Here is a 25628-nt window from a genome sequence, read left to right on the forward strand (position 1 = left end):
ATGATGACATTGGATATCTAGTAAAGCTCTCTCTCTTCCCAATGGAAAGGGATCGGCCATAGTCAACTGGGTTGACCAAATGGTAAAGAGAAAAGCTAAGTCTGTGATAGTCCCGTGTACCATTACCAAAGGGTCCATATGTTTATATTGCCAAAGGAAGGGGCATTGGTTGCGAAGCTGCCAATTTACCTAAGGGTGTTAAAGTCAATAAGTTTGACTCTACTTCAGGTAAAGTCCACTATCTAACTCTGCTAAGTTTCTATTCTGAGATTCTTGATATATGATGTGACTGGGTCACATGTTGATGTTTTAATAATCAAAGAAAAGTAAAGAAACTTAAAGAAAGAATATGCTGAATCTGATCGCGTAGATGGATTTCTATCGCATAGTTTGAAGATTGGATTCTTGAGCTACTTCTTAGGAGTTATGATATTTTTGCTTACGAATAGACAACAACAAGTTTTCATATGGATTGTAAGTATAAGTTTTTCCGCAGAGTTTTAAAATAAAAGGAAAATTTCTGATTTTATTTATTTTAAAATATCCTTACAATGGCATCTGTGAAAATTTTTGTTGCTTATAGGATTCCATTAATAGCAAGAGTGGAAATATGAAATTGATTCTTTCATTTGTGGTAATGTCTAAATTTACCAAATAAGGAAAGATTCTTATCATCCAAGTTTCAATTGGACCGGAACTTGGAATCATGCAAGTTGTATAGCATGATGAATGAGAACTTTCAAGTATTGGAAAATTAAGATTAATTACTTGTTCACATGGATGTGTGAGTCAAGTAATGGACTAAGGGATCGAGTACACATTCTTGTGTACTGATTAAGTCCACCACAAAAGATCGATAAGATTATTCGTCATAATTTACTAAAGTTCAGTAAATATGGTTATACTTATAAGCTTAAGTGTAATTCTAAGACATTGGAAAAGGTTCTAATGTAAGGCAGAGCGAATAAGAAGAATCAACTTAGGAAGAAAGATAAAAGTTTCTCAAATCTGAAAAGATGGGAGAGTACTTTAGTATCGGTTTTGTGATCATCTTAATGATTAAGAAACCATAGCATAATTAGTTCTCTAAGGAAATCTTAGTGCATTCTTATGACTAAGAAGAGGAACTTGAATTGTTGAAATGGTTAAATCTAGAAGATGAGTCATACTTTGTTCCAAAACAATTCTTAGATTTGTACTCTAAGATTGTAACTTGAGTGACATGTCTTAGAGAAGATTTAAAACACATGGCAAATGTAAGAGTAAAGTTTTCTACTCTTGTACATTTGAAATTGGTAAGTTGTGATGTTTTGGATAAAACAAAGACCAACTAAGGCCAATTGTGTGAAGTGTTTGTCTTGATTAGAATCCGCACTATCTCTTGGATGTTTGACAAGGGAGTCTTATAGGTCAAGAGGATAGTGGGAGTCTTAAAGGTCTTGAAAGTCTCAAGAACTAATGAAGAATAAAACCTGAAGTTCTTCACTAGCACACGACTTGAGGTTTATAACCTATCGTGTTGACATATTATGTGCCCATTCCAGTTAAAGTTGGCTTTGCATATGAGTTCTTAGAGTTCTCGATTTGTTGCACAACAACTTGGAAGCAATGGCATGCCCTTGAGCTACCAGGTGGCAAGAAATTAAGATTGAGTTCGGTCCATATGAGTTTGGATTTGCCATTATCCTTGTCTTGTGACTATGGTTTTGACAATTCACATGGATAATAACACATACACCAGTAAATCTAAGTGTCATAAGGTTTCTCTCCGATTTATGGAAATGATGGTGAGGAAACACTTTCACTAAGTAGATTTTAGCTAGATACCAATTGTAATATTTGCATTCTCAAAGTCGTTAGTGGAGCGTTTGTGGTTAACCGGCACACTAACATGGACTTGTGAGAAGTGGCAAAAAGGTCTAAACAATTGAGACTATCATTACGGCATCCCTTTTCATAGTTCAAAATTTGTTTAGACACATCTGTGAGCTATCTAAAAGAGGTGTATGATATTGATAAAGTTTTATCAAAAAAATCTAGTATCAAAAATCTGAACTTTGGTAAGAAAGTCAGCTAATTTCTAAGTACATGTCAAAGCTAGTGGGAGAATAAGTGTTATGCTAATAATCATCATGTTAGTGGGAGCATGATAATTATGATCAGTATTGCAAGTTAGCAATGTTAATTATAGAAAACAAAAGACTTCAATTGGGAAAGAGTTGTTTTGCTATAATTAAGGGAGAGGAAATTATACTTCATCTCAAATCTATAAGCTTAGATTGAGGTTTTAATCGTATTTAGTCAAGGATATATATATGAATTTCCTGTTGGAATGGCTCAACATAAGGAAATTTTGTATATGGGTCCATTATTTGCGTTCTAAAATTCGATTATGATTACGGCATCCCTTTTCATAATCTGAATTATGACAACTTGGCAAATAGAAATGGAAATATTATAGCAAAAGACTGGTTTAGTCTTTATGTGAGACATCATAAATCGTGTCCCATATGCTTCGGATATATGATCGATTACATGTGCTATATTCATCCTTTCTAAAATTTTCCAAATGCCTGGGGCATTAAGAAGGGAAAAGGTCTAGAATTGGATATGACTAAAAGGATTAAACAATTTTCGAGTACAATCTAAGGTTTACCAAAGATTGGTTGCTCAAGGAAAGTTGGAAGTATAGTGATAATTCTGGAAGGACCATATTGACATAATCTGTAAGGAGTAAACTCTTGTTCAGAAGTGATAGTCAAAATGGAATCTGGAAATGTTTCAAAATTAAGAATTATTCAATCTGTGTAAGATTAGGAAACTTAATGCAAGAAGGATGGTTCCAAGGATCCGATCTCCTTTGGAATGCTCTGTAATGGTTGTTGTCAAGTCTTTCTGACTTTGTGCATAATCATTACAAGAGGATCAATGCATATAAGTGTAGAATCTAACAGATTTCAGTAAATGGCATGAATTTGGAATTCTTGCATTTGCAGTAAGGATTTGGGACTATGAAAGAGGGTCATTGGAGTTATGTTCAATTGATCTATTTCACAAAGTAAAGATCATAGACAAATATAGTATGCATACTTAGTGTATGGCATGACTAGTGTTTAGAAAACAAAGTGTACATGCTTGGAGCACGGGACAACTAATGTTTTAAATTCAAGAATGAAGTTGATAGCTGAAAAAGTATACAATGAATAATGTGTAATCATATGGTGATAAATAAAAGGTGTTTTATTTATGTTCATAGGTTTTGATACCATATTGGATTCGATTATTATTGTGTTTCAATTTGCATGTTTTGACTTCCAGAATAACTAGGTCATTGTTCTGATTGACTAAGTTATTCAAACCATCCACATTCGGTCATATGTTGGAAGTACATATGAATCAAGATTGTCATGGGTTGGCTTGTAGAGGTCTAAGATGTTGGACAAAGGGCTACAACACTCATGAGTGCTCATAAGTTCTAAGTAATGGATTCAACTCGCGCTCATTGGAATCACTTCATGGATTTTATCACGAGTGATCATGAGACGATAATATCTTATATTCTTCAAACCTAGAGATATGAGTTATTACTATGAGTTGATAGTACATTGATTGCACGAAAACGTATTGGTAACTCGATGTTATAAAACGTACCTTTGTGTATGATTCAACAAGTGGTAGAACAAGCCATATGAGTCGAAGTTTATCCATTCCTTTTACCTTCGGGATAAAAGCGATATATGTGGGCCCTTCAATGATTTGATGATGACAAATGGAAGTGCTCGGCCGGGCCAGGACTGATTTGATTTGTTCAATTAGTCAGTCGTCATAAATCAGAAATCGGGATACAACAAATGGACAGAGAGAATGATTATAATCCATGTCTCAGTCCATATGATATCTAGAATGGAGGAATATATGATCCCTTATCTAATGGACAAGTCACTAACAAAGGTCAGAGTTCATCTACAAGGTCAGAGTTCGACAGAAGCTTTTGAGAGCTACGATTGCCAGTCGGTTCTTGAAGTCATACGCAATAATAGTTTTAGACTTATCCAAGTGGGAGATTGTTGGATTAATGTCTAAGTCCATAACTATAATTGGTAAGACTTGACCCGACCCGGCATGGTCCATTTGGGTTGCATGGCATCATGCATTTGGATAGACTATAATGAGAGAAATAACACTTATGGTAGGTTAATATATTATAAGTTCTAATATATTAATAAGATTATTTAATTAGTATTGATCAAGAATTAATCTAGGATTAGTTAAGTGATCAAAAGAAGACTAATTAAATATATGGGTTGATTGTGTAAATCATCCATACTTATATAGTGGGCTAATGCTCCATGGATTATCTAGTTGGGCTAAAGCCCATATGATGCTCCATGGATGCTCCATGGTGTTTTGTACCCATGGATCATGGAAATGAAAGGCCATGTCAATTAGGGTTTACATGGTGTAACCCTAACTATATATGCATCTTATTCTTGACCAAAATTGGCACTAGTGTGTGTAATAGAAGGGCTAGCCGATTTTCATGAAGTGTAAAATTTCTCTCAAGTCATTCCATGTGTATTTGGTGTTGTGTGAACCATTTGAGGTGTCACACTTGAGGCACTAGGTACTCAAGCTTCATGAAGGCATTCTACATCAAAGAGGTATGTATTCTATCTTGTTATATTCATTATTTTGTATGCTAGATTAGGATAATACCTTGGATGTTCATATTTGTATGTATAATAGAGAAAACATAGATCCAAGGTATTTAGGGTTGCATGTACACTTAGGAGTGTTAGAATGCTCAAAACCCAACAATAACACCATCCTAAATACCAGGATGCAGATCTAGCAAGACAATAACGTAACATACAATACCCGGAATTCCATCCGATAAAGGGCCGGCCTTGGTATTGCAGACCCTATCGATATAGTGAGGATAACTCACCTTGCAACTGCCGAAATCCTGCAAATCTCCGACCGCTGACTCACCAGGACTCCCAACTATCACATGATAATCACCAAGTTAGAGTCCAATCATGACTTTCTAGACCAAGGGCCCACAACACTCATTAAGTCCATCATCCTCTTATTGGGCCAAGAACCAAAACCAAATCCTCATGCAAAACCCATTATTGGCCCAATTTACTAAATTGGGCCCACCTTTCCAAACGGGCCTAGATCCAAGGTCCATAATAATTATTGGGTCTAAATTACTCCATCCATAATGTTCAGTCACAACCCAAGCCCCACTAGCCCATAAACAGCCCAATCACTTAAGGCCCAAAATCAAAAACCCAACAGAGGGAGTACGCTAGGCGTACATCGATGCTCGCGGACTGGAATCGGGACACAGACCCACTACGCTGGGTGTACATAAGCTTACGCGGGGCGTAATCTTGCTGAAAAAAAAATCCTTCATAAGTTCTTAATAGCTTAAGCTCTTAAGCCCAAACTTCATATCCATCGACCAAAAATGCCTAGGATTCATAAAGTATCAAACTTTGTTACTTGGGACGTCCATAAAGCTCTTAACTCAAGGTCTTAATCCATTAAGACCTACCTATCTCACACATGGGACAACCAAAGCCATTGGGACCTCATTTTTCTCACTCAAGACCTCTCCTTAGGTCTGAAAGGACAACTAATCTCAACCAACTCGCATCATGCATCGCTTTGGGGTTTTTGGGACAAGAATGATGTCAAAACTTCATAACACTTAGATATACACAATATGATTGCCAAGGAAGAGACTTTATACCTCAAAAGGGCTCCAGAAGATGATGTTATTCCAGATCTGTAAGCTCCAACTTCCCAAGTCCTTCTTTGACAATTTCCTCTTTTCCTCTTCCAAGCTTAAACCACCAAAATGAGCTTCCCAAGGTCAAGATCTCACAAAATGGAAGGATGAGGCATTCTAGGGTTTCTCTGAGGTTGGGGAGGCTGATAATGAGGCTAGGGTTTGAGCCATTATGTTCTTTATATAGTGGCTCACCCTCAAATTAGGGTTTAAGGACTCTGAGCGTACGCTGGGCGTACGCGTCCTTGCACCCGCGACCAATTGCTCTACAACGTTGGGCATAACCCAGCCTACGTTGGGCGTACCCATGTGTGTCCCAATTGCATGCATGGCCTACTTCGACAACTTTTTCCATTAAGGGTCATAAATGTCACTTTCTTTAAAATGTCATAACTCATTCATCTTAAGTCTGTTTCCGACGAACTTTATATCCACAAAAAGGTGGCAAGAATCCCTATGCTCCTAACAACACACCCCGGTCCGAAACCTTCTCGAATGAAATCCATTGCCCACAAAAGACCGAAACCCCCTTACTCTTGATCTCAGAAATTCATAAATAAGTACTTTTAGAACGAGGCGTTACAGAATGATTATAATCCATATCTCAGTCCATAAGATATCTAGAATGGAGGAATATACGATCCCTTATCTAATGGAAAAGTCATTGACTAGGTCATAGTTCGACAGCGGCTTTTAAGAGCTACGATTGCTAGTCGGGTTTTGGAGTCATTCTTGCAATAATAGTTTTAGACTTATCCAAGTGGGAGACTGTTGGATTAGATGTCTAAGCCCATAACTATTATTGGTATATACTCGACCCAAGAGTAGCATGGTCCATTTAGGTTGCATATCATCAGGACAATTTGTTAGGATAGACTCTTGAAAGAAGATTATGTACGATTTATTAATATATTATAAGTTCTAATATATTAATATGAAATCATATGTTTTAATTAGTATTGATCAAGAATTAATTTGGAATTAATTTAGTGATCAAAAGAGACTAATTAAATCTATGGGGAATAATTATGGTAATTAGTTATATTTATATGTGTAGGGCTTATAATCCATGTTGGACCAAGATTATGTATGGACACATAAAGAGTTGGGCCACATGAACCATGGATCATAATACCCATGGGTATGGATTTGGTTTATACCCACCCTTGGAATCCTACATTTAATAGGTCACTCCATAGCTAAAATCGCCACTTCTAGTTCTAGGAGCTCATGGAGTTGATTTTGGTGTGGAAGGAATTCTCTCTCAAGTTCTACCTTTGTCCTTTATGTGTTGTGAATTCATTTGAGGCTTCCAAACTATTGAGGCCAAGCTCTTAAGGCCAAATACATCCAGACTTCAAGCTACATAAAAGGTATGTTACCCTAACTAGTATCTTATATGTTATATGTCAAGTGCATGCTAGTTATAGGTTTAATGCCTTGGAAACCATTTGCATGTATAATTAGTGAAAACATAGATCCAATGTATTTAGGGTTGTATGTGCACCATAGGATGTTGTAATATACTAAAACCCATCAAAGCCGACAATCGTCGGTCAGATTTAGAGTTCCAGGTGGGAGATATGGTTCTCCTGAAGGTGTCACCTTGGAAAGGTGTCATCCGATTCAAGAAGCGGGGCAAGTTGGGCCCCAAGTTTATTGGTCCTTTCAGGGTTTTGGATTGGGTGGGTCGAGTTACGTATCGCTTGGATCTTCCAGATGAGATCAATCATATTCATAGCACATTTAATGTCTCTCAACTGCGTAAGTGTTTAGTCGACGATTCCACAGTGGTATCATTAGAGGATATTCAGGTGGATGATCGCCTGAATTATATTTAGAGGCCGGTGGCGATTTTGGATCGGAAGATGAAAATCTTGAGGAACAAGGTCGTCGAGCTACTAAACGTACAGTGGCAGCACCGCAAGGGATCAGAGTGGACTTAGGAGCCCGATGATAAGATGAGAGAGCACTATCCAGAATTGTTCACGGCAACAGACTTCGAGGAGGAAGTCCGATTCAAGTGGGGGAGAATTATAACACTTGAATCCTGATAAGTTACCTTATTGTCCTCGTTGTTTTAATGTTGCATATTTTGGTCCTTGTGTCGTACGCGGGGTGTACCACATGGTACGCTTAGCATACAAGTTGTAAAGCGACTTTGCGGGGCGTACCACATTGTACGCTTAGCATACTCATGTGAGGCAGGATCAGGACTCTGGACACGTACGTTGGGCGTACGTGTATGTACATGGGGTGTACGCGAGTCATTTAGAAACCCTAATTTCCATGGTTGGGCATTATATATGTTGTATTAGTGTCTGAGTCCATAACTATTTTGGTATGTACTTGACCCGATGGTGCATGGTCCTTTTGGGTTGCCTTCACCAAAGCAACTTGATAGGATGAATTATGGAGAGAAAGGATTAATTATGATTTATTAATATATTATTACAATAATATATTAAAGGAGAAATCATATTGTTTGATTAATATTAGTCAATAATTAATTAGGAATTAATTTTGTGGCTAAAAGACATTAATTAAACTTAAGGGACTAGAACTGTCAATTATATGATAATTGAATACTGAGCTAATGGACTCCATATTAGAGGGGTGGACGAATTCTATGGGGAAACCCATTAGAAATCGTCCTAGGCCTCTAAGGAGGGAGTCCATGGGTTGCTTAGGGCCTAAACAATCAAATTAGGGTTTCCTTGTTAGATAACCCTAATAGCCTCACTATTTAAGGACCCCTAGGGCACCAAAAACGTGGCTAACTGATTCCTTAGGGTTTCTACACGTTTTTTGGTGCCTTCTCTCTTATCATTCTTCATCCTCTTTCCCTTGGTGTTTGTGAGCCATTAGAGAAGTGACAATTATGACTCTAAGCTTTCTAAAGCCATTACAAGGAGGATTTGAGATTGTTATTGCTACATAACAATCAAGGTAAGATCTAAAACCCTTTCACATGTTAATATGATTAATTGTATGCTAGAACTAGGGTTTAAAGTCTTGGATGAATTGCATGTACAATAGAGAAACCTAGATCCAAGCATTAGGGTTTGCATGAGCACATAGGATGTTCTTATGGCTGAAACCCATCAGTGGTATCAGAGCCTTGATTGGTTTCTATTGTATTGATGCCTAGTACATTCATTCATGTTGCAAGATCGAGTTTTTGGCCATCTGCCTGACAAACTCATCGAGTTCCAATGTGGACTCGTCGAGTAGGGTGAACTCAGCGAGTCCATAAGGGGACTCGGCGAGTTTAGCTGTCAGACAGGCGGATTTTCGGGATTTTTACCTATTTTGACTTAGGATAATTGCCATAATTGTTTAAAATTAATAAAATTCGAATTTTATTGATTCCTTATGATTATCTTTGTCAAAATAAAAGATTTTGGTCGTCTAATTAGATAATTGTTACCTTATTTGATAAATGTTAAATTATATGAATTATTTGATCATTATCTTGCAAGAATTTGAACTAGATCTAATTAGATAACCACCAATTAATTGTTAATTGCCTTATTTGAATTATGTGATCTAGAATATTCTTGACATAGTTTGGAAAAGTTTCAAATTAATCCCTTTAGGTTTTATAGTTTAAATTTGAACTTAAAAGTTTTGTTTTTGAAATTTAAATAAGTTAAACCCTAATGTTTTGAAATATTTCAAAACTTGCCCTCAAGTTTTGGAATTTAAAAGTTGATTAAAAGTTTAATTTAGAAATGTTAAATTCTAAACCCTAGTATTGTTCTGAAAAGTTCAAATCACACCCTTATGGTTTTATTAATTAATTAAGGTGTATAATTAAAAGAGATTTAATAAATCCATAAAGTTTTGGTTTACATTTAATTAAATTAAAAGTATAATTATTAAATTAGACCACCTAGTATTTTAAAAGTGTAAAATACACTCTATACTATATATAACATTAAAAGTCTAGTATTATATATATGTATGAGTAAACAGTCAGTCTTACCGTTAGTAGGCCTCATTCACGAAGCTGGTCTATAAGGGGTGTTTAAGGAAATTGCCTATAAACTGGCGATTGAATGGGTATCCACTCTTACCCACCGCACTCTTGACTAGTGGAGGGTCGTTAGCCAAATGGGTAGGATAGGACAGAAACCTTCCATTATAAGTATAATGAAGTACAAAAGTAACTAAATGCTTTTACAAAATTCCCAATCTTAGTTACTTTATGCAAAAGTGAATTGATGCAATTCCATGAAATTACACTTTGTACCCTTGCGAAGACGTTAGTGGAGCGTGTGTGGTTAACCGGCACACTAAATGGTTCTAAGCAAAGGTAGCAAAGGGTGACTTAATGTTTGTCATAGTTCGGTGGAGCGTGTGTGGTTAACCGGCACATCGAATAGGTGACTGTAACATGTAGGGGCACCATGTAAGTTTGCATGATTATTCACACCCGTTTTGTGATCCTCGGTATCCCAGTCACAAACTAGAGGGGCATATCGAGATTTAAACATGCCATTAAAATGTTCAATGAATCTCAAAAGGTCTAGGAATTTTCAATAGATTTACAACTTAAATTTCTTTTTCGTTTTTCATGGTGGAAATTAGTGAATCGTCATTCACTTACCTTCAAATATTTTGCAACTAGATTACGGCATCCCTTTTCTATGTTGTAGAGTATTATGTTGGGTCCTAGCCTTAATATCTCATTTGGGTGATTTATTAAGGACTCAATCAATCAACTAACTTGAATTTATTTTTCTCCCATTTTGTAGATGTCAAAGTATGACAACTATGGTCTTCCCAAATCCCGTGGAACAAGCTTTTCACATAAAGATGATATTCCACGATTCGATCGAGGAACACGAGATCATGCTTCAATTCCTCCACCTCCTCCTATTGTTCTCCCTAACCCACAAGTTCAAAAGATTGAAAAGTTCAAACTCACTCAAGCCCTTTTGGCAAGTAAACATGAAGAAGGAAAGTCAGTGTGTGTACACGTCCTAGAGATGAAGTCACACATTGATAGGTTAAGAATGTTGGGATCTGTTGTCTGTGAGGAGCTGGCTGTTGACTGGGTTCTTCAGTCACTTCCTGACTCATATAGTGAGTTTGTAAGAGAGTACTATATGATGAACCACGACGTAACCCTCATCGATCTCACCTATATGCTTATTGTTTCTGAATCAACAATGATTTGGCGCACTAGAAAAGCAAAGTTGATTGGTGGATCTGCCTTCCAGACCTCTATGGATATAGGCAATGGCAACAAAAGGCATGCCATGATCAAAAAGTTTGATCATAAGAGAAAGGCAAAGTCAGAAGTAGTTTCGTGTGCTATTCCAAAAGAGTCAATTTGCTTTTATTTCCAAGAGAAGGGGCATTGGAGACGAAGCTGCCCTATTTACCTAAGAGATCTAAGAGACGGGAGAGTCAAAACGTATGGCTCTACTTTAGGTAAAATCCATTAACTAACTCTTTTAAGTTCCTATTCTAGATTCTTAATACATGATGTGATAAGATTACAATTGATGTTTTGTAGGATCAAAGAAAAGAGAGGAAGCTTAAGGGAAAAATGAGCGGAATCTAATCATGAAGAAATGGATTTCGATTGCATTGTTTGAAGATTAGATTTTGAGCTACTACTTGGAGTTAGAATAGATTGCTAAGAAACATGTATTAACATAGTCTTTCGATTGAATTGCATTATAAGGACAAATTTTTCCGCAATAAAATAAAAATTGATTTTATATTATTTATTTATCCTTGCAATGGCGTGTATGAAAAATTGATTTTTGAAAGTTTCTATTATTAGCAATAATGGATTTGATTCTTAATTATGTTAGTTGTGGAAATGTTAAGAATTTACCAAATAGGGAGAGTTTCTCATCGCCCAAGTTTCAAGTGGATAAAAACGTGGAATCATGCAACAAGGATTGTATGATGAATGAAAAACTTTCACATTTGGGAAATTTAGACAAATTCTTTGACAAAATGTCAAGTGAAGGACTAGGAGATCGAGTACGCAAAGTTGTGTGTCGATCAAGTCCACCACAAGAGTAACAAAGATATTCGTCATGATTTACTAAGATTAAGTAAATATGATTATACTTATAATATTAAGTGTAATTCTGAGTTGATTGAGAGAGTTTCAATCAATAGCAGAACGAATAAGAAGAATCCAGTAGGCAGAAAGTTAAAAGTTTCTCTATTCTAAGAAGAAGGGAGAGTACCTTTTATTATGTTTTATGATAGGCCTTAATGATTAAGAACCATATCTCAATTGATCCTCTAAGTGAGTCTTAGTGCAATTGTATGTCTGAGAAGAGGAATCAAGAATTGAAGAAATTGTTAAATCAAGAAGTCAATCATACTTCGTTCCAAAAACAAGTTTTAGAGTTAAGATTGTAACATTGAGTGACAAGTCTTAAGAAGGTTTATAACATTCATCAAATGTAGAATTTGGGAAAGGTTTTCTTACTCTTGCACATTTGAAATTGGAAAGTTGTGATGTCTTGGATAAGACAAAGACCAACTAGGACCAATTTTGTGAAGTGCTTTGTCTTGATAAAAGTTACACTAACTCTTGAATATTTGTTTGTCAAGAAATGTTTATTGACAAGAGAATATTATATGTCAAGGAGTCAGTGGGAGTCTTAATGGTCTTGAAAAGTTCAAGAACTAATCAAGAATAAACCTTATCGATCATCACTAGCACACGACTTGAGGTTTACAACCTATCGTGTTGACACTATCTTGTTTCTGTGCCGTTCCAATTGAGTTAATTATGCATGTGAATTCTATGAATTCTCATCTCAATGCATAAAAGGCAAGGACCTTGATCAATGAAAAGTACATTGATAAGAAATGGTGAGCTTATTAACTACTTGGAAGACATGGTGGGCACTCGTGTTACCATAAGGCAAGAAATCAAGATTGAGAAAGTTCGGTCCATATGAGTTTGGATTTGTCGCAAACTTTGGTTTTGACAAATTCGCATGGATAGGAACACATATACCATTAAAATCTAAGTGTCGTAAGATTCCCTCCTTCATGAAGATCACCGTGAGGAAATACTTTCACAAAGAGAGATTTTAAGAAGATAGTGATTGTGAAAATTGTATTCTCGAATTTGATTATAGTTACGGTATCCCTTTCCATAATTAAAATTGTGAGATTTGGCAATTAGTCTGAATTGTTTAAGATACACATATGAGCTATCTTAGGAAAAGGCGTATGAGATTAAGAAGCTTAGATAAAAGGTTATCAAAGCATTAGGTATTAGAAATATGAACTTAAGAAATTCAATAGGTATTGTTTTCTAGAATTTTAGCTGTTTTTTGAATACATGTCAAAGCTAGTGGGAGCATAAGTGTTATGTTTATATGATAATAATCATCATGATAGTGGGAGCATAAAAGTTGTGCTTGTATGATTATTAAGACAAGTATTGCAAGTTAGCAATATTAATTATAGAAAACAAGAGTTATACTTTGCAAAGTCGTAAGGGTTGAATAGTTGTTTTGCTATAATTAAGGGAGAGAATATTATACTTCATTTCAACACTAAAGGCTTAGGTTGTGGAATGTTAATAAATTTAGTCAAGAGTACATAGTGCGTTCTCAAAATTTCGATTATGATTATGGCATAGTTCGAATTGTGAGAACGTGGCACATAAAATATTATGGCAGAAGATTGATAAAGTATCAGATCTTTATGTAAAACATTATGCATTGAGTCCCATATGCTTTGGGTAAAGGATCAATTGCAAGTGCTATAATATTTGACCATTCTAAAATTTTCCAAATGTCTAGCGCATTTAGAGGGAAAAGGACTAGAATCGGTTTTGACTAAAATAATTAAACAACTATCAAAGGACGATCCAAAGATCGCTGAGGATTGGTCATTTGTGAGTAGTTGGAAGTATGGTATTGGATGGACCATATCGACATTATTATGAATAGATAAGATTCTATTAAGAATGAGTTGTCATATGGCAAATATGGAAATGTTTCCATATTGGGAGTTGGATATTGAGAATCTATATCTAGATTAGAAACTTTTATGCAAGAAGGATGTTCAAAGGAATGTACTTTGAGTGAGAGACATCATGTCTATAGAATTGTTTTTTATAGAGATTTGCCAAGTCTTGATGATTTTGAGCTATGACTTTACGAAAGAATCATTGCATAAAATGTTAGAATCTAGCATAAGTAATAAGAATTTGATATTCTTATACTTATGATAAGGATTGGGAGTTGTGAAATGAGTATGATTGGAAATGTGTTCATTTTATCTATTTCACAAAGTAAGGACCGTAGGTAAACATTGTGTGCATGCTGAGAGCATGGGACAAGTGTAATAATATTTCAAGTAAGAAGTTGATTACCCGAAACAACAAATAATGAGTAATCAATATGGTGATTAAATAAAATGTTTTATTTATACCCAGAGTTTGTGGCCATATGGGATTAGTATTATTCTTGTGTTTCACTTTGCATGTTTTGACTTCCTGAATAATTAAATTGGCTCAGAACAATCAAATTATTCGAGCGGACCACAGTCGTTCATATGTTGGAAGTAGGTATGAATGAAAACTATCGTGAATTGGTGTGTGGATTGTCTAAAGTGTATTAGACATAAGCAAATGTTTGCTATAACGTTCATGAGTGCTTATGAATATGATTTGAGCATTGGATTAAACCCACGCTCACTTGGATCACTTCATGGATTTTATCACGAGTGATTGGTGAGACGATAATATCTTATATTCTTGAAACCAAGATGTGTGAGTTGTAACTTGCGAGTCGGTTACACATTCATAATATGTAAACACACCAGTAACTTGGTGTTATAAAACATATTGTTGTGTGTGATTCGGTAAGTGAGTGCAAACAAGCATTGAATCAAAGTTTATCCGTTCCTTTTATCCAAAGTAGGATGAAAGCGATATCTGTGGGCCCCTCGATGATTTAGTGATGACACCTAAGCGCTTAGCCAAGTCGGGACTAATTTGATGTGTTCAATTGTACTCTGTTGTCAGTCGTCGTAAATCGGAAATCGAGAAACAACACATAGACAGAGAGAATGATTTAAATCCATGTCTCAGTCTATACGATATCTAGAATGGAGGAATATATGATCCCTTATCTAAAGGACGCGTATCTGATAAGATCAGAGTTGACAGCGACTTTTGAAAGCTACGATTGCAGATCGGGATCTGAAGTCATACGTAGAATAGTTATTAGACTTATCCAAGTGGGAGACTGTTGGATTAGTGTCTAAGTCCATAACTATTTTGGTATGTACTTGACCCGATGGTGCATGGTCCTTTTGGGTTGCCTTCACCAAAGCAACTTGATAGGATGAATTATGGAGAGAAAGGATTAATTATGATTTATTAATATATTATGAGAATAATATATTAAAGGAGAAATCATATTATTTGATTAATATTAGTCAATAATTAATTATGAATTAATTTTGTGGCTAAAAGACATTAATTAAACTTAAGGGACTAGAACTGTCAATTGTATGATAGTTGAATATTGAGCTAATGGACTCCATATTAGAGGGGTGGACGAATTCTATGGGGAAACCCATTAGAAATCGTCCTAGGCCTCTAAGGAGGGAGTCCATAGGTTGCTTAGGGCCTAAGAAATCAAATTAGGGTTTCCTTGTTAGATAACCCTAATATCCTCACTATTTAAGGACCCCCTAGGGCACCAAAAACGTGGCTAACTGATTCCTTAGGGTTTCTACACGTTTTTGGGTGCCTTCTGTCTTATCATTCTTCATCCTCTTGCCCTTGGTGTTTGTGAGCCATTAGAGGAGTGACAATTGTGACTTTAAGCTTTCTAAAGCCATTACAAGGAGGATTTGAGATTGTTATTGCTACATAACAATCATGGTAAGATCTAAAACCCTTTCACATGTTAATATGATTAATTTTATGCTAGAACTAGGGTTTAAAGTCTTGGATGAATTGCATGTACAATAGAGAAACCTAGATCCAAGCATTAGGGTTTGCATGAGCACATAGGATGTTCTTATGGCTGAAACCCATCAATATAAACATCATTATAGACCATGAAACCCTCATTTCTCAGCCCCCAATGTCCCTATATCCTCAAGCACGAAACCCTAAGCCTTTTTTTGTGTTTTGAGCTCATGTTCATTTTTGGTGACTTTGGTTCATATTCAAGAAGTAGAAGCTTGGTGCAAGGTGGTGGATCAAGGAAGAGCTTTTGGATGTCGTTTATTTGCTTCATTTCCAACTTGTTTGAGGTAAAAAGCTATGAACTTTCTCATTAGTAAGCTTAGATCTATCATTTGTGTGTTTTGGTCCCTTTTTAGCCCCAAGAATGAGATCTAGTCGTTTGGTACCACTCCAGGAGCTTTAAGTTGCCACTCTTGGTATTTCTGAGGTCCTATATGCATAAAGTTGCCTCCTTTAAGGTTTAGATTCATATATGCAAGATTTTGTGTCCATTTGATGAAAGTAGGGAGTTATGTTATAGAGTTGGGTCTTTATGGGGCATGCAAAGTCACCAAGTCAGTGACTTTATGGTTATAGACGCTTATTAGGACTTGGATCTATGGTTTGGGCTTTTGGTCTTAAGAATTAAGAGCTTAAGGTTGATTTTAACTTAATGGTTGAGTATTTTGGGTGTACAAGTAAGTACGCACAACATACAACCCAAGTTACGTGTATGCTTAGCGTACAGCTGAGTACGCCCCATGTACTCACAGCTTTGGGCCTCGATTGGGTCATTTCCTTGGACTTGTTGCATGGGGCCTTAGTGGGCCGCCTAGAATCAAGATTTTGGGCTAAGAGTTTGGACTAGGAAAAATTGTGGGGCTTTAAGGTAAGGCCCAAAAAGGGGTTTTGAACAATTTGGAAAATTGGGCCATAAGTGGGCCTTGGTTGATTATTTTGTTTTGGGCCTTTTGAATAGTAAGTTTGGGCCTTAGCCTTGGGCCAAACTAGGTGAGGGGTAAAATGACCATTTTACCCCAAGTATGGATTTTTGGACTTATGGTCATGGATTGGAACCCAAATAGTTATTGGGTGCTATTTTTATATTGATAACTCGGGGATTCGTCAAGGAAGCACCTAGGGTTTTGCAGTGAGATTCGGCAGTTGAGGTGAGTTTTCTCACTGGGTTTAGCGAGTCTAAGGCACCAATGTCGGCCCTTATTGATTATGCTAGGATGTTAGGAGTCTGTGTGACCCTTGCATGTGTTATATGCTGCTATGTATACCAGGCGAGGCTCGATGTCGGGCGAGGCCCGATGACTGGAACATATGTTATTGTTTTATGATCATTATATGTGTTAGCATGATTATATGATATATATTGTATGTGTATGAGGCCCAATGACAGGCGGGGCCTAAGAATAACAGATTTGTAGATCGAGTGGAGCTCAATGTCGGGTGGGGCCCGATGTAGGACGGGGGCCCAGTATGTGATTTATTATGTATGGTATGGGGTAGTATGGGGAACTCGCTAAGCTTTGTGCTTACGGTTTTCAGTTTATGTTTCAGGTACTTCTGGTTCCAAGGGAAAGAGCTCGGGATGACTGCATCGTACACACCATATGGATTCCACTTTTGAGAAATTACTCTGATTGATATGATCTTTGCTACACTTATTTTCTTTTGGGTTGTATGGATAATGTTTTGGAATACTATTTTATTAAATTAAAAATGAAAATTTTAAATCATATTTTTGGGACGTTACAAGTCCCCTTAAAAATCGTCTTTTATTGTTTGGGAACATCTAGGGTTTTAACTGATAACATGAGGGACTATTTATACGTAAGCCAGCAGATCAGACGCAAGTTTTGGAAAAACATGACCTGAGGCACGTCGTGTCCTTCTAAAGGCACGATACGTCATTCTAAAGGTGTGTCGTGTCTAATATTATCATATGTATTCATATATTTTGTGCATTATCTTAATATTTTTAGCTACAGTTGTGCTTATTTTATGACAAAAGGTGCATAATATGTTTAAAACCAGTTTTATAGCAGCAAAGAAATGCTCTAGATTAAAAGGAAGCAAAATGCGGAGCTCGAAGTAGGAAAAATTGGATCAAGTCAACTGAAATCAAGATTCTAAGGATTTCAAAGTCCCACGGTGTGGACATTTACTGCCACGCTATGTCAAGAGGAAGATTCGCGATTAAGTTGCTGCCTTGGGGAATATACATTTTTAATGTACGTCATGTCGTGGAGCATATTTGCCACAGTGTGGGAGGCAGTTTTTGGAAACTATATGAATCGATTCTGCTTTCAACCCTAGCTTATGGTTCAAGCAACTCTCAATTTCTTAAGACAGAGACGTCCTAGGAGGCTTTGGAACATCTGATTTTGTTAGAGCTTGATTTTGAAGAGATCTACAAGGCAACATTACTTCTTAATACTTGTTTGCTTTGTTTTTCATCTTGCTTTGCAAAGTAAAATTCGTTTTTAATTGTTTTTTTTTTCAGTTATGGGGTAAAAACCCTAACTTTCGTTTAGAGCAGAGGATCTTTTTGACTCTATGTTGATTTATTGGATTATGGATTGTTGTTAGATGCTTATTTGTTTTTTTGGAAAGGGAACTTCCGTAAGGTGGGTTTCCAGACCAGCTTTCGTACACCGACTAATCCCCCGTTGCAAACATTAGGCTTTGCCTAATGCTCTGGAGTCACTGCAAGCGAACCTCCATGGCCACAGGGGCTGAATAGTGTCAGGATTTGAATATGGGTCAATAGGTTATCCACCATATCTTCCACATGTCTTACCAAGTCACAACAACTCAAGTGGTTTAGATGCTTATTTGTTATGATAGTTTTGTGGTGACTCTCATAATTATGAAAATAAGTAGTCGACCTGGTTATTTAAAACGCACGTTCTGTCTAAACTAGTACTTAAAACTACTAACAAGCTCTAGCGTTTTTCTTTTACCAAATTATCTAATCAAAACAAGCTCTTTGAATTAGACCTAATTTTTTCTAACTTAACTAAATGAACTCTTAAATAAACCATAAAAATTGCATTAGAATCTGTGTAAAAATTCTCAACAATATTTTATACTTCTTACCAGCTCAAAAACGTAAAAATATATAAAATCTATTACATCAACATTAAATTTCATCACAGAACCAATTTGTTGTGTTACTTTTTATCAGTCAATAAAACGATTACGGATTTTACCAACTTGATTAACTAGAATGATTGAAACCTAATTCAAGCGGTCAATATGAACCGAATTAAAATCAAACACTTGGTTCAAAATTGATATTTACTAGACAAAAACACATATCAAAATTGATATGTACCTACGGGCTTGTAGCATAGCGGTACCAAGTGTTGGTGGAAAGGTGCCTTTCGGCTAAAGGTTGAGGGTTCAAGTCTCATTGGAGACAAAATGAGTAATTTCGGAGTAGTGTAGTGTGTGTGCGTGTTTGTCATTTAAAAAAATTGCATAAAAAGTTGATGTAAGACTGAAATCGAGGATTTTAAATCAGACAAGGCTAAAAACATATCAAAAACAATAAATCTAAAAACTGAAAATAAATAGTATTACAAAAATAAACGAATACATCAAATAGTGGTACTTAGAACTCGAAAATCGCCATAGAGCGCCAGAAATTCGTCTTGAAAGTCGCCAGGAATGAAATCCTAATAAGGCTTTGGGCGCAAAACACGGTCAATGGAGTGGTGGTCTTCTTTTGTTGTTTTTAAGCTTCAAAAATCCCTCATAGATGCTCCAAAGTGAAGCATGGTCATGTAATGGATCTTTTTCAGGTTTCAATCTTCTGATCTTCATTCCAAGTAGCTTCCAGCTTCCACGTGTGTTTTTCATCTCTGGTTACGCTCCATCTTCCAATCCAGTTGTCCCCAAGTCCAAATCATGCTCCACATCAATTTCCCTGAAAAATACATCAAATATGAGCAATACGGGTATTCTTCAATTAAGCACAAGCTGTCCAAATTATTAATAAAGAATGTGGAAAATATATAGAGAATGGTATGCAAAATAAAAGTAAAATAAACAAAAAATGATGCATAAAAATGCATCTAACATTATAAAAAATGAAGAAGTCCGGGACTTCAAATTATGGAAATTATAACTTTTTACCCTCTAGTGTCTGTAAAACATCTAATGTTTATACATGTTTGTCAAACGGCATATTCACCACTGTTCATGTTTGCAATTGACAAACACCATAAAAACAATGTATGTATATACATTATCTATATGCACTAAATTCAATATTTGAAAGGCGTATGTAAACAAATTAATACTTGCGTATCATTGGACATTTTAGCATTCCGAATCATATGCTTCTCACCATCAAAACACATAAAGTTGAAACTTTTTGTTTAAATTAAACATTTGACAAAAAAAAAATTAGTGTATACAAAATTAACAAACATTCAGTACTCAGAATATATCCACATATAATCGATACAAGATTCTAATGATTGTACATATGGTTATTTCTTGCATGTAGACATCGTTATTATATATATATATACATGGTTAATAATGACACTAGAATCTAGGCTGTTAAAATTGTCAAGTGAAACTAGGATTTTTAAGGTCAGATCAGCTTCCTTCAAACCACCTTAAAAACACTGAAACATCATATGTATGTATGTATGTAATTATAGTGCATTGACTTTGTGGTTATTTGGTCAACACCCTTTGACTTTGTGGCTATTTTTTTGTTAAGTTAAAGCCCATTGCCTTCTCCATTTCAATCTCTTTTTGAGCTTTTATCTTTTCTTGTTCAGCCTGTTTACAGTTTTCTTCATGAGCTTCTCTAAACACCCTCACAAACTTCACAAGCCTCTCTATAACTGCACAGCAAAATAAAAGGTAACATACTTTCAAAAAAATGATATTTGATATATTTTTTTTACAAAATACAACATATAATATAAAACACGTTTAATAGTTATAGAATATTATTTGAAGTTATTCGTAATGTTCTTGAAGTTTATATCGAATGTGTTCCTGTGTCTTTCTTCTTTCATCACCATCAACCACCACAAACAAAAAATTAAAAAAAATATATATTTTTTATTAAATAAAAACTTTTAAAAGTATGTTTACCATGTTCAAAAGAACAAGCAGTGTCTTCACCAAATGCTTCACTAATATATAAAGCCATTTCATTAGCATTTCCACCCTGCAACATAAAAAATAATTAATTCAACTCTATTATATAATACAAATTACCAAATCTGCCCTTTAATCAAAAGGGTTGTTCTTGAATCTTGATTCTTACCACATCATAGAACAAATTTGTTACAGATGCCACTTCTGATTCAGCAAAGCTGATGATCTCATTCACTTTCTAACAATTGGAAACAATAGTAATATTATTATAATATACAAAATTATAAAAATAATAAAAATGAAAAGAAACTGCATAAAAAGTATGTCTGTAATATGTATACTTACCTTATGAAAAACTTCAAAGACAGGGACATCATTTGCAGATGCAGATGTTTCCTTTTTAAACCTTTCCAGTTCCTTACAAATGGCATTCATTTCTTCTGTTAATGACTTAAATTGTATCTGCAAGAAAAAAAAATGCCTTTCATTTTATCAATTTCTTTAAAAAAAGAAAAATCAATTTTGTGAAAATAGGTTGAGAAGTGTGAATAAACCTTATTTGCAGACTCAAGACTAACAAGATCCAAATGGAAATCTATAAGGGAAGGTGATTTGGAGGCAAGAACCTGTAAAAACCTTGAAAATTTTATGCATAAGGGACTTGTACTAAATCTGCATAAATAGCAAAAGGGAGTTGTACCTTGCAGATGTAATGCATTAAAGTGATTTTGTTGTTTGAAGAGATTGTATCTGAGAGTTTTAAAAAACTGTCTAACTTGAAACCAACTGCATCACCTGAAAATTTTGTATAAATTTTTTTTTAATAAATGTATAAAAAAAAACTCGATATGAATTAACCAAAAAGGCTGATTTTTTTTTACCTCTTGCAGTTTCTTGATTTAATGTATTCCCTAAATACATAATTCTTTTCATGATCTCCTTCAATTTTACTGAAGTCTTGATCTCATCACATGCAGAATTTACAGTGTTTAAACTCTTCTTAAACTCAGAAAGCTGAAAGAAATGTCAAAATGAAATAATAATAATAATAATAATATAAAAAGAAAAATGTGATTAGCATAACATAAAAGAAGATACCTGGGTGTCAAATTGAATTTTTAATCGAAAAACTCGTAATTTTGATCCGACATGTGGCGCCTTCATGAGCTTTAGCAAGAACTAGGAGACAAAAAAAATTATAAATAAAAATAAAAAATTGAGAATTTAAAGTTGTATAAAACGATAGAAATAATCGATGAGGTGGCAACCAACCTGATTACATTTTTCCATCAGATCCTTGTCACCTGTATAATTCTGAAAACTTGCAATGAAGAAGATCAATACATGATAAAAAAAACTGCAACTTTTTTTCATCCCATAAATAAATAAATATATGAAGTAATATTTTCACCATGAGAAGCTTCATTTCTTGTTTAGTAGGACAAAACTTGATAAGATTCTGTATTTGATCAGCTTCAAAGATTGATTCATCCATAGCTAAATCTGCAGCCTGTAGCTGCAAAATAAAATTGGCTTTTATTGAACTTATTCATCAGACAAATTAAGAGCATTTATAAACAATGTCATTTATTTAATTGATTAATTACCAATTGGAGTTTTTCAGCTTTAAAAGTATCTTTCTTTGGGTTTATGCGTGGGAGAGAAAACATTGCCTCAAGTTCTGACATATCAATTTCTACTGCACTCCTATTCAATACCAACATAATAAATCAAAAACATATTAAAACAACATCTAAAACTTTGGAGTAAATTACAGAATTGGTCCCTAGGGTTTACAAAAAGTAAAAAAAAAAAATGTCATTTGTTCATTGGTCAGGGATCAACACCATAACAACTGCCATACGTAAGGAGAGAATGGTTTTTGTAGAACAAAGGGACCATTTCTGTAATTTAATCTAAAAGTTTGGGTGTAAATGTAATAATAATACCTTTGGAGGTCTCCAGGTGTTTGCAATTCTTCCCACAAGGAACCTTGTGAAGCCCTGAATAGCTTGATCCAATGGAGTGGCATTAACATAGATCTTTGAGGTGCTGCAGCCATTTCAGGAGGGTGTGTAGATCCTCGTGGTGGTGGAAGCGGTGGTGGTGGTGGTGGTGGTGATGGTGGTGGTACAGGTGCACAGCCTCTACGTGGAAGTGGTGGACGCCGTCGTGCCCACATCGGATTTTGTGGTGGTGGAGGAGCTGGTGGTCCTAGGTACTGATATGGGGGAGGTAGAGACCGCTTCGAAGAAGGATGTGGAGGGGGTGGGGGTGGTGGTGGTCCATGGGTTGGTGGTGGCAGAGGAGGGGCTGGGGGTGGAGGTTTGCATGCAGCGTAAAGTGGTGGAGATGGTGGAGTTGGTGGCCCTGGAGGTGGAGGTGGTGGTGGTGGTGGTGGTTTCAAAAGACTGTCTAACTTGAAACCAATTGCAGAAACTGAAAAAATAATAATACTAAGTAAAAATGAAGGGTTTTCTTTGAATAAATATATAAAACTCGATATGAATTAACCATTAAGGCTGATTTTCTTACATTTTGTAGTTCCTTGATTTAATGTATCCTCAAAATTGTGAAATGCAGAATTTACAGTGTTTAAACTCTTCTTAACATCAGAAAGCTGAAAGAAATGTCAAAATGAGATGATAATAATAATAATATATAAAGAAATATGTGATTAATTAGCAGACTTGAGTTGTAACATAAAAGAAGATACCTGGATGTCAAATTGAATTTTGGACAGACAACCTCGTAATTTTGATCCAACACGTGGCACCTTCATGAGCTCCATGAAGAACTGGGAGATAAAATTGTAAAAAATTATGAGAATTTAAAGTTGCATTGAAAGAAGATAGAAATAGGAGATGATGTGGCTACCAACCTGTTCACATTTGTGCAGCATCTCCCTGTCGCCTCTATAATTCTGAAAACTTGCAATGAAGAAGATGAATACATGAATGAAAACTGCAACTTTTTCACTACATAAATAAATATAAGTATGAAGTGATGTTTTCACCATGAGAAGCTCCATTTCTTGTTTAGTGGGACAAAATTTGATAAGATTCTCTACTTGATCATCTGATAAGATTGATTCATCCATAGCTAAAGCTGCAGCCTGTGTTGACAATAAAATTGCGTTTATTTAACTAATTTACAATACAAATACTGCCATAATTATAACTATACCATGCATGTATAGTGATCGATGATCTGAAAACTGAAAAAGAAACAAAACGGAACATAATAATAACAAAAAACATCAAATTCATCACAAACCAAAAAATAATAATTCACAAAACAATCAAAATTCAAAAGCGAATATTACGGATTGTGGATTTGTCGATTGCAGGCAAACAGCAATCGACAATTGTATCCAAAACTAAAGGGGCGAGAAATCGACAAAGCCAAAGGGAAATTTGGGGAAAACGTAGTTGAGGTTTGAATTTCGAAGCCAAAGGGCAGGCAATCGACAATCGTCCTCCTCCCTTGATATCTCTCCACAGAAATCAGAAATTTAGAAGTGAAATACTGGATACAGATTAACAGATTAGAGAGGAGAGGAGAGGAGATGCAAGCAAAACGCAGCTAAAGATTTTTTTTTTTCTTTTTGTTACCGTTGAAAGCTCCGACCGATGCCAATCAGCGTGAAGAACGGCAATTCATCAGCATAAACATGAATTTTCCGATATCGACGTACTCCTCTTCGTCTGTTGTTTGATTGTTTCTCATCTTTCTTTTTGTTTGGCGCCTAATTAGATAGATATGGTCTGCGGATCCAGGAATTGAGCATCTCATTATTTATTTATACCTATGGGCTATTGCTTTGAAAGCTTCGATAAAGACTAAACTGGTCCTGTGGTATGTCAAAAATTGTTTAGTCCAATTTTTTCTTATTTTTTTTAAAATGACGGATTTGCCCCTGTTAATATGATTTTCTTTTTTTTTCTTAATTTTTTTTTTCTGATTTTCAGATTTAAAAAAATAAAAAATAAAAAAAATAAATCTCTCTCTCTCTCTCTCTCTCCTTACTTTACTGTGTTGTCACAAACACTCAAACCTAATTTGTGATTATACCAGAGACCTGGAGGATCATTGATGATCTCATTTTGATGCTCCTCGATCCCAATTATCTCTTTAAAAGATTTTATCAGAAAACTTCACCAGAGTTCATTCAATCTCGCCGGAGATACTATTATTTTTCGATTTTTCTCTCCAATCTCTATCTCTCTAAATAAATAAAACGATATCCTAGTTCAAATCAAGCTACCCCAAAGCACCAATCGTTTGTATTTCACAGTCGATCGAACCCAAGTTCCAATACCCAACCCAGTTCTGTTCATCAACGGGTCCGGTCATGGCATCATTCTCCACCATCATCTCCGTCGTTCTCGTCCTCAAACATATACAACAACAAAGAAATATCATAACAATGAATTCAATCAAACCCACCTCCGATGACCACACTCAAACATCATAACAGCCCCCAAACGTTGATACGCCAATGTCAAAACTGCCCTCCATGACTGCTTCTGTAAAAATCAGAAGAAGAAAACAACACAAAAACTCAAATGGGTGTATTGGAAGAACCCCTAAATCAACAAATTGTAGCATATAAACATACTAATCTTACCCTCAGATGATTTTGACGAGACCTAGTTTCCAGATCCATGATAAGACGAAGACCCATTTAGGTTTAAGTAGATCGAAAATAGCATAACAGGTTGG

At 35.5% G+C, this 25628-nt stretch overlaps 1 protein-coding gene across 2 annotated transcripts; it reads right to left on the minus strand.

The window, feature by feature from the left end:
• Positions 1–20197: 20197 nt before the first annotated feature.
• On the minus strand, positions 20198–24831 carry LOC111894878 (formin-like protein 20). 2 transcript variants are annotated; one of them, XM_052770523.1, is made up of 17 exons: positions 24518–24831; positions 23920–24018; positions 23785–23826; positions 23620–23700; positions 23439–23523; positions 22853–23342; positions 22511–22610; positions 22315–22419; positions 22176–22217; positions 22002–22082; positions 21785–21917; positions 21604–21698; positions 21458–21529; positions 21249–21365; positions 21073–21141; positions 20898–20973; positions 20198–20641 (listed from the first exon to the last, which is right to left on the minus strand). In XM_052770523.1, the coding sequence occupies exons 2-17, from the start codon at positions 24001–24003 to the stop codon at positions 20499–20501; spliced, it is 1815 nt and encodes a 604-aa protein (XP_052626483.1). In that variant the 5' UTR covers positions 24004–24018; positions 24518–24831; the 3' UTR covers positions 20198–20498. The 2 variants fall into 2 exon arrangements, with proteins under 2 accessions (XP_052626483.1, XP_052626482.1); XM_052770522.1 differs by lacking the exon at positions 24518–24831 and adding an exon at positions 24090–24495.
• Between the last annotated feature and the right edge of the window lie 797 nt (positions 24832–25628).

Source organism: Lactuca sativa, chromosome 4 (genome assembly GCF_002870075.4).
Source record: "Lactuca sativa cultivar Salinas chromosome 4, Lsat_Salinas_v11, whole genome shotgun sequence".
In the NCBI taxonomy this organism is placed as follows: Eukaryota; Viridiplantae; Streptophyta; class Magnoliopsida; order Asterales; family Asteraceae; genus Lactuca; species Lactuca sativa.

Coding starts and splice junctions, on each gene's coding strand:
- LOC111894878 (XM_052770522.1), bottom strand. Junction 21,530..21,603: donor TAATGCATTACATCTGCAAG/GTACAACTCCCT, acceptor AGGTTTTTACAG/GTTCTTGCCTCCAAATCACC. Junction 20,974..21,072: donor CAAATTTGTTCTATGATGTG/GTAAGAATCAAG, acceptor TTTATGTTGCAG/GGTGGAAATGCTAATGAAAT.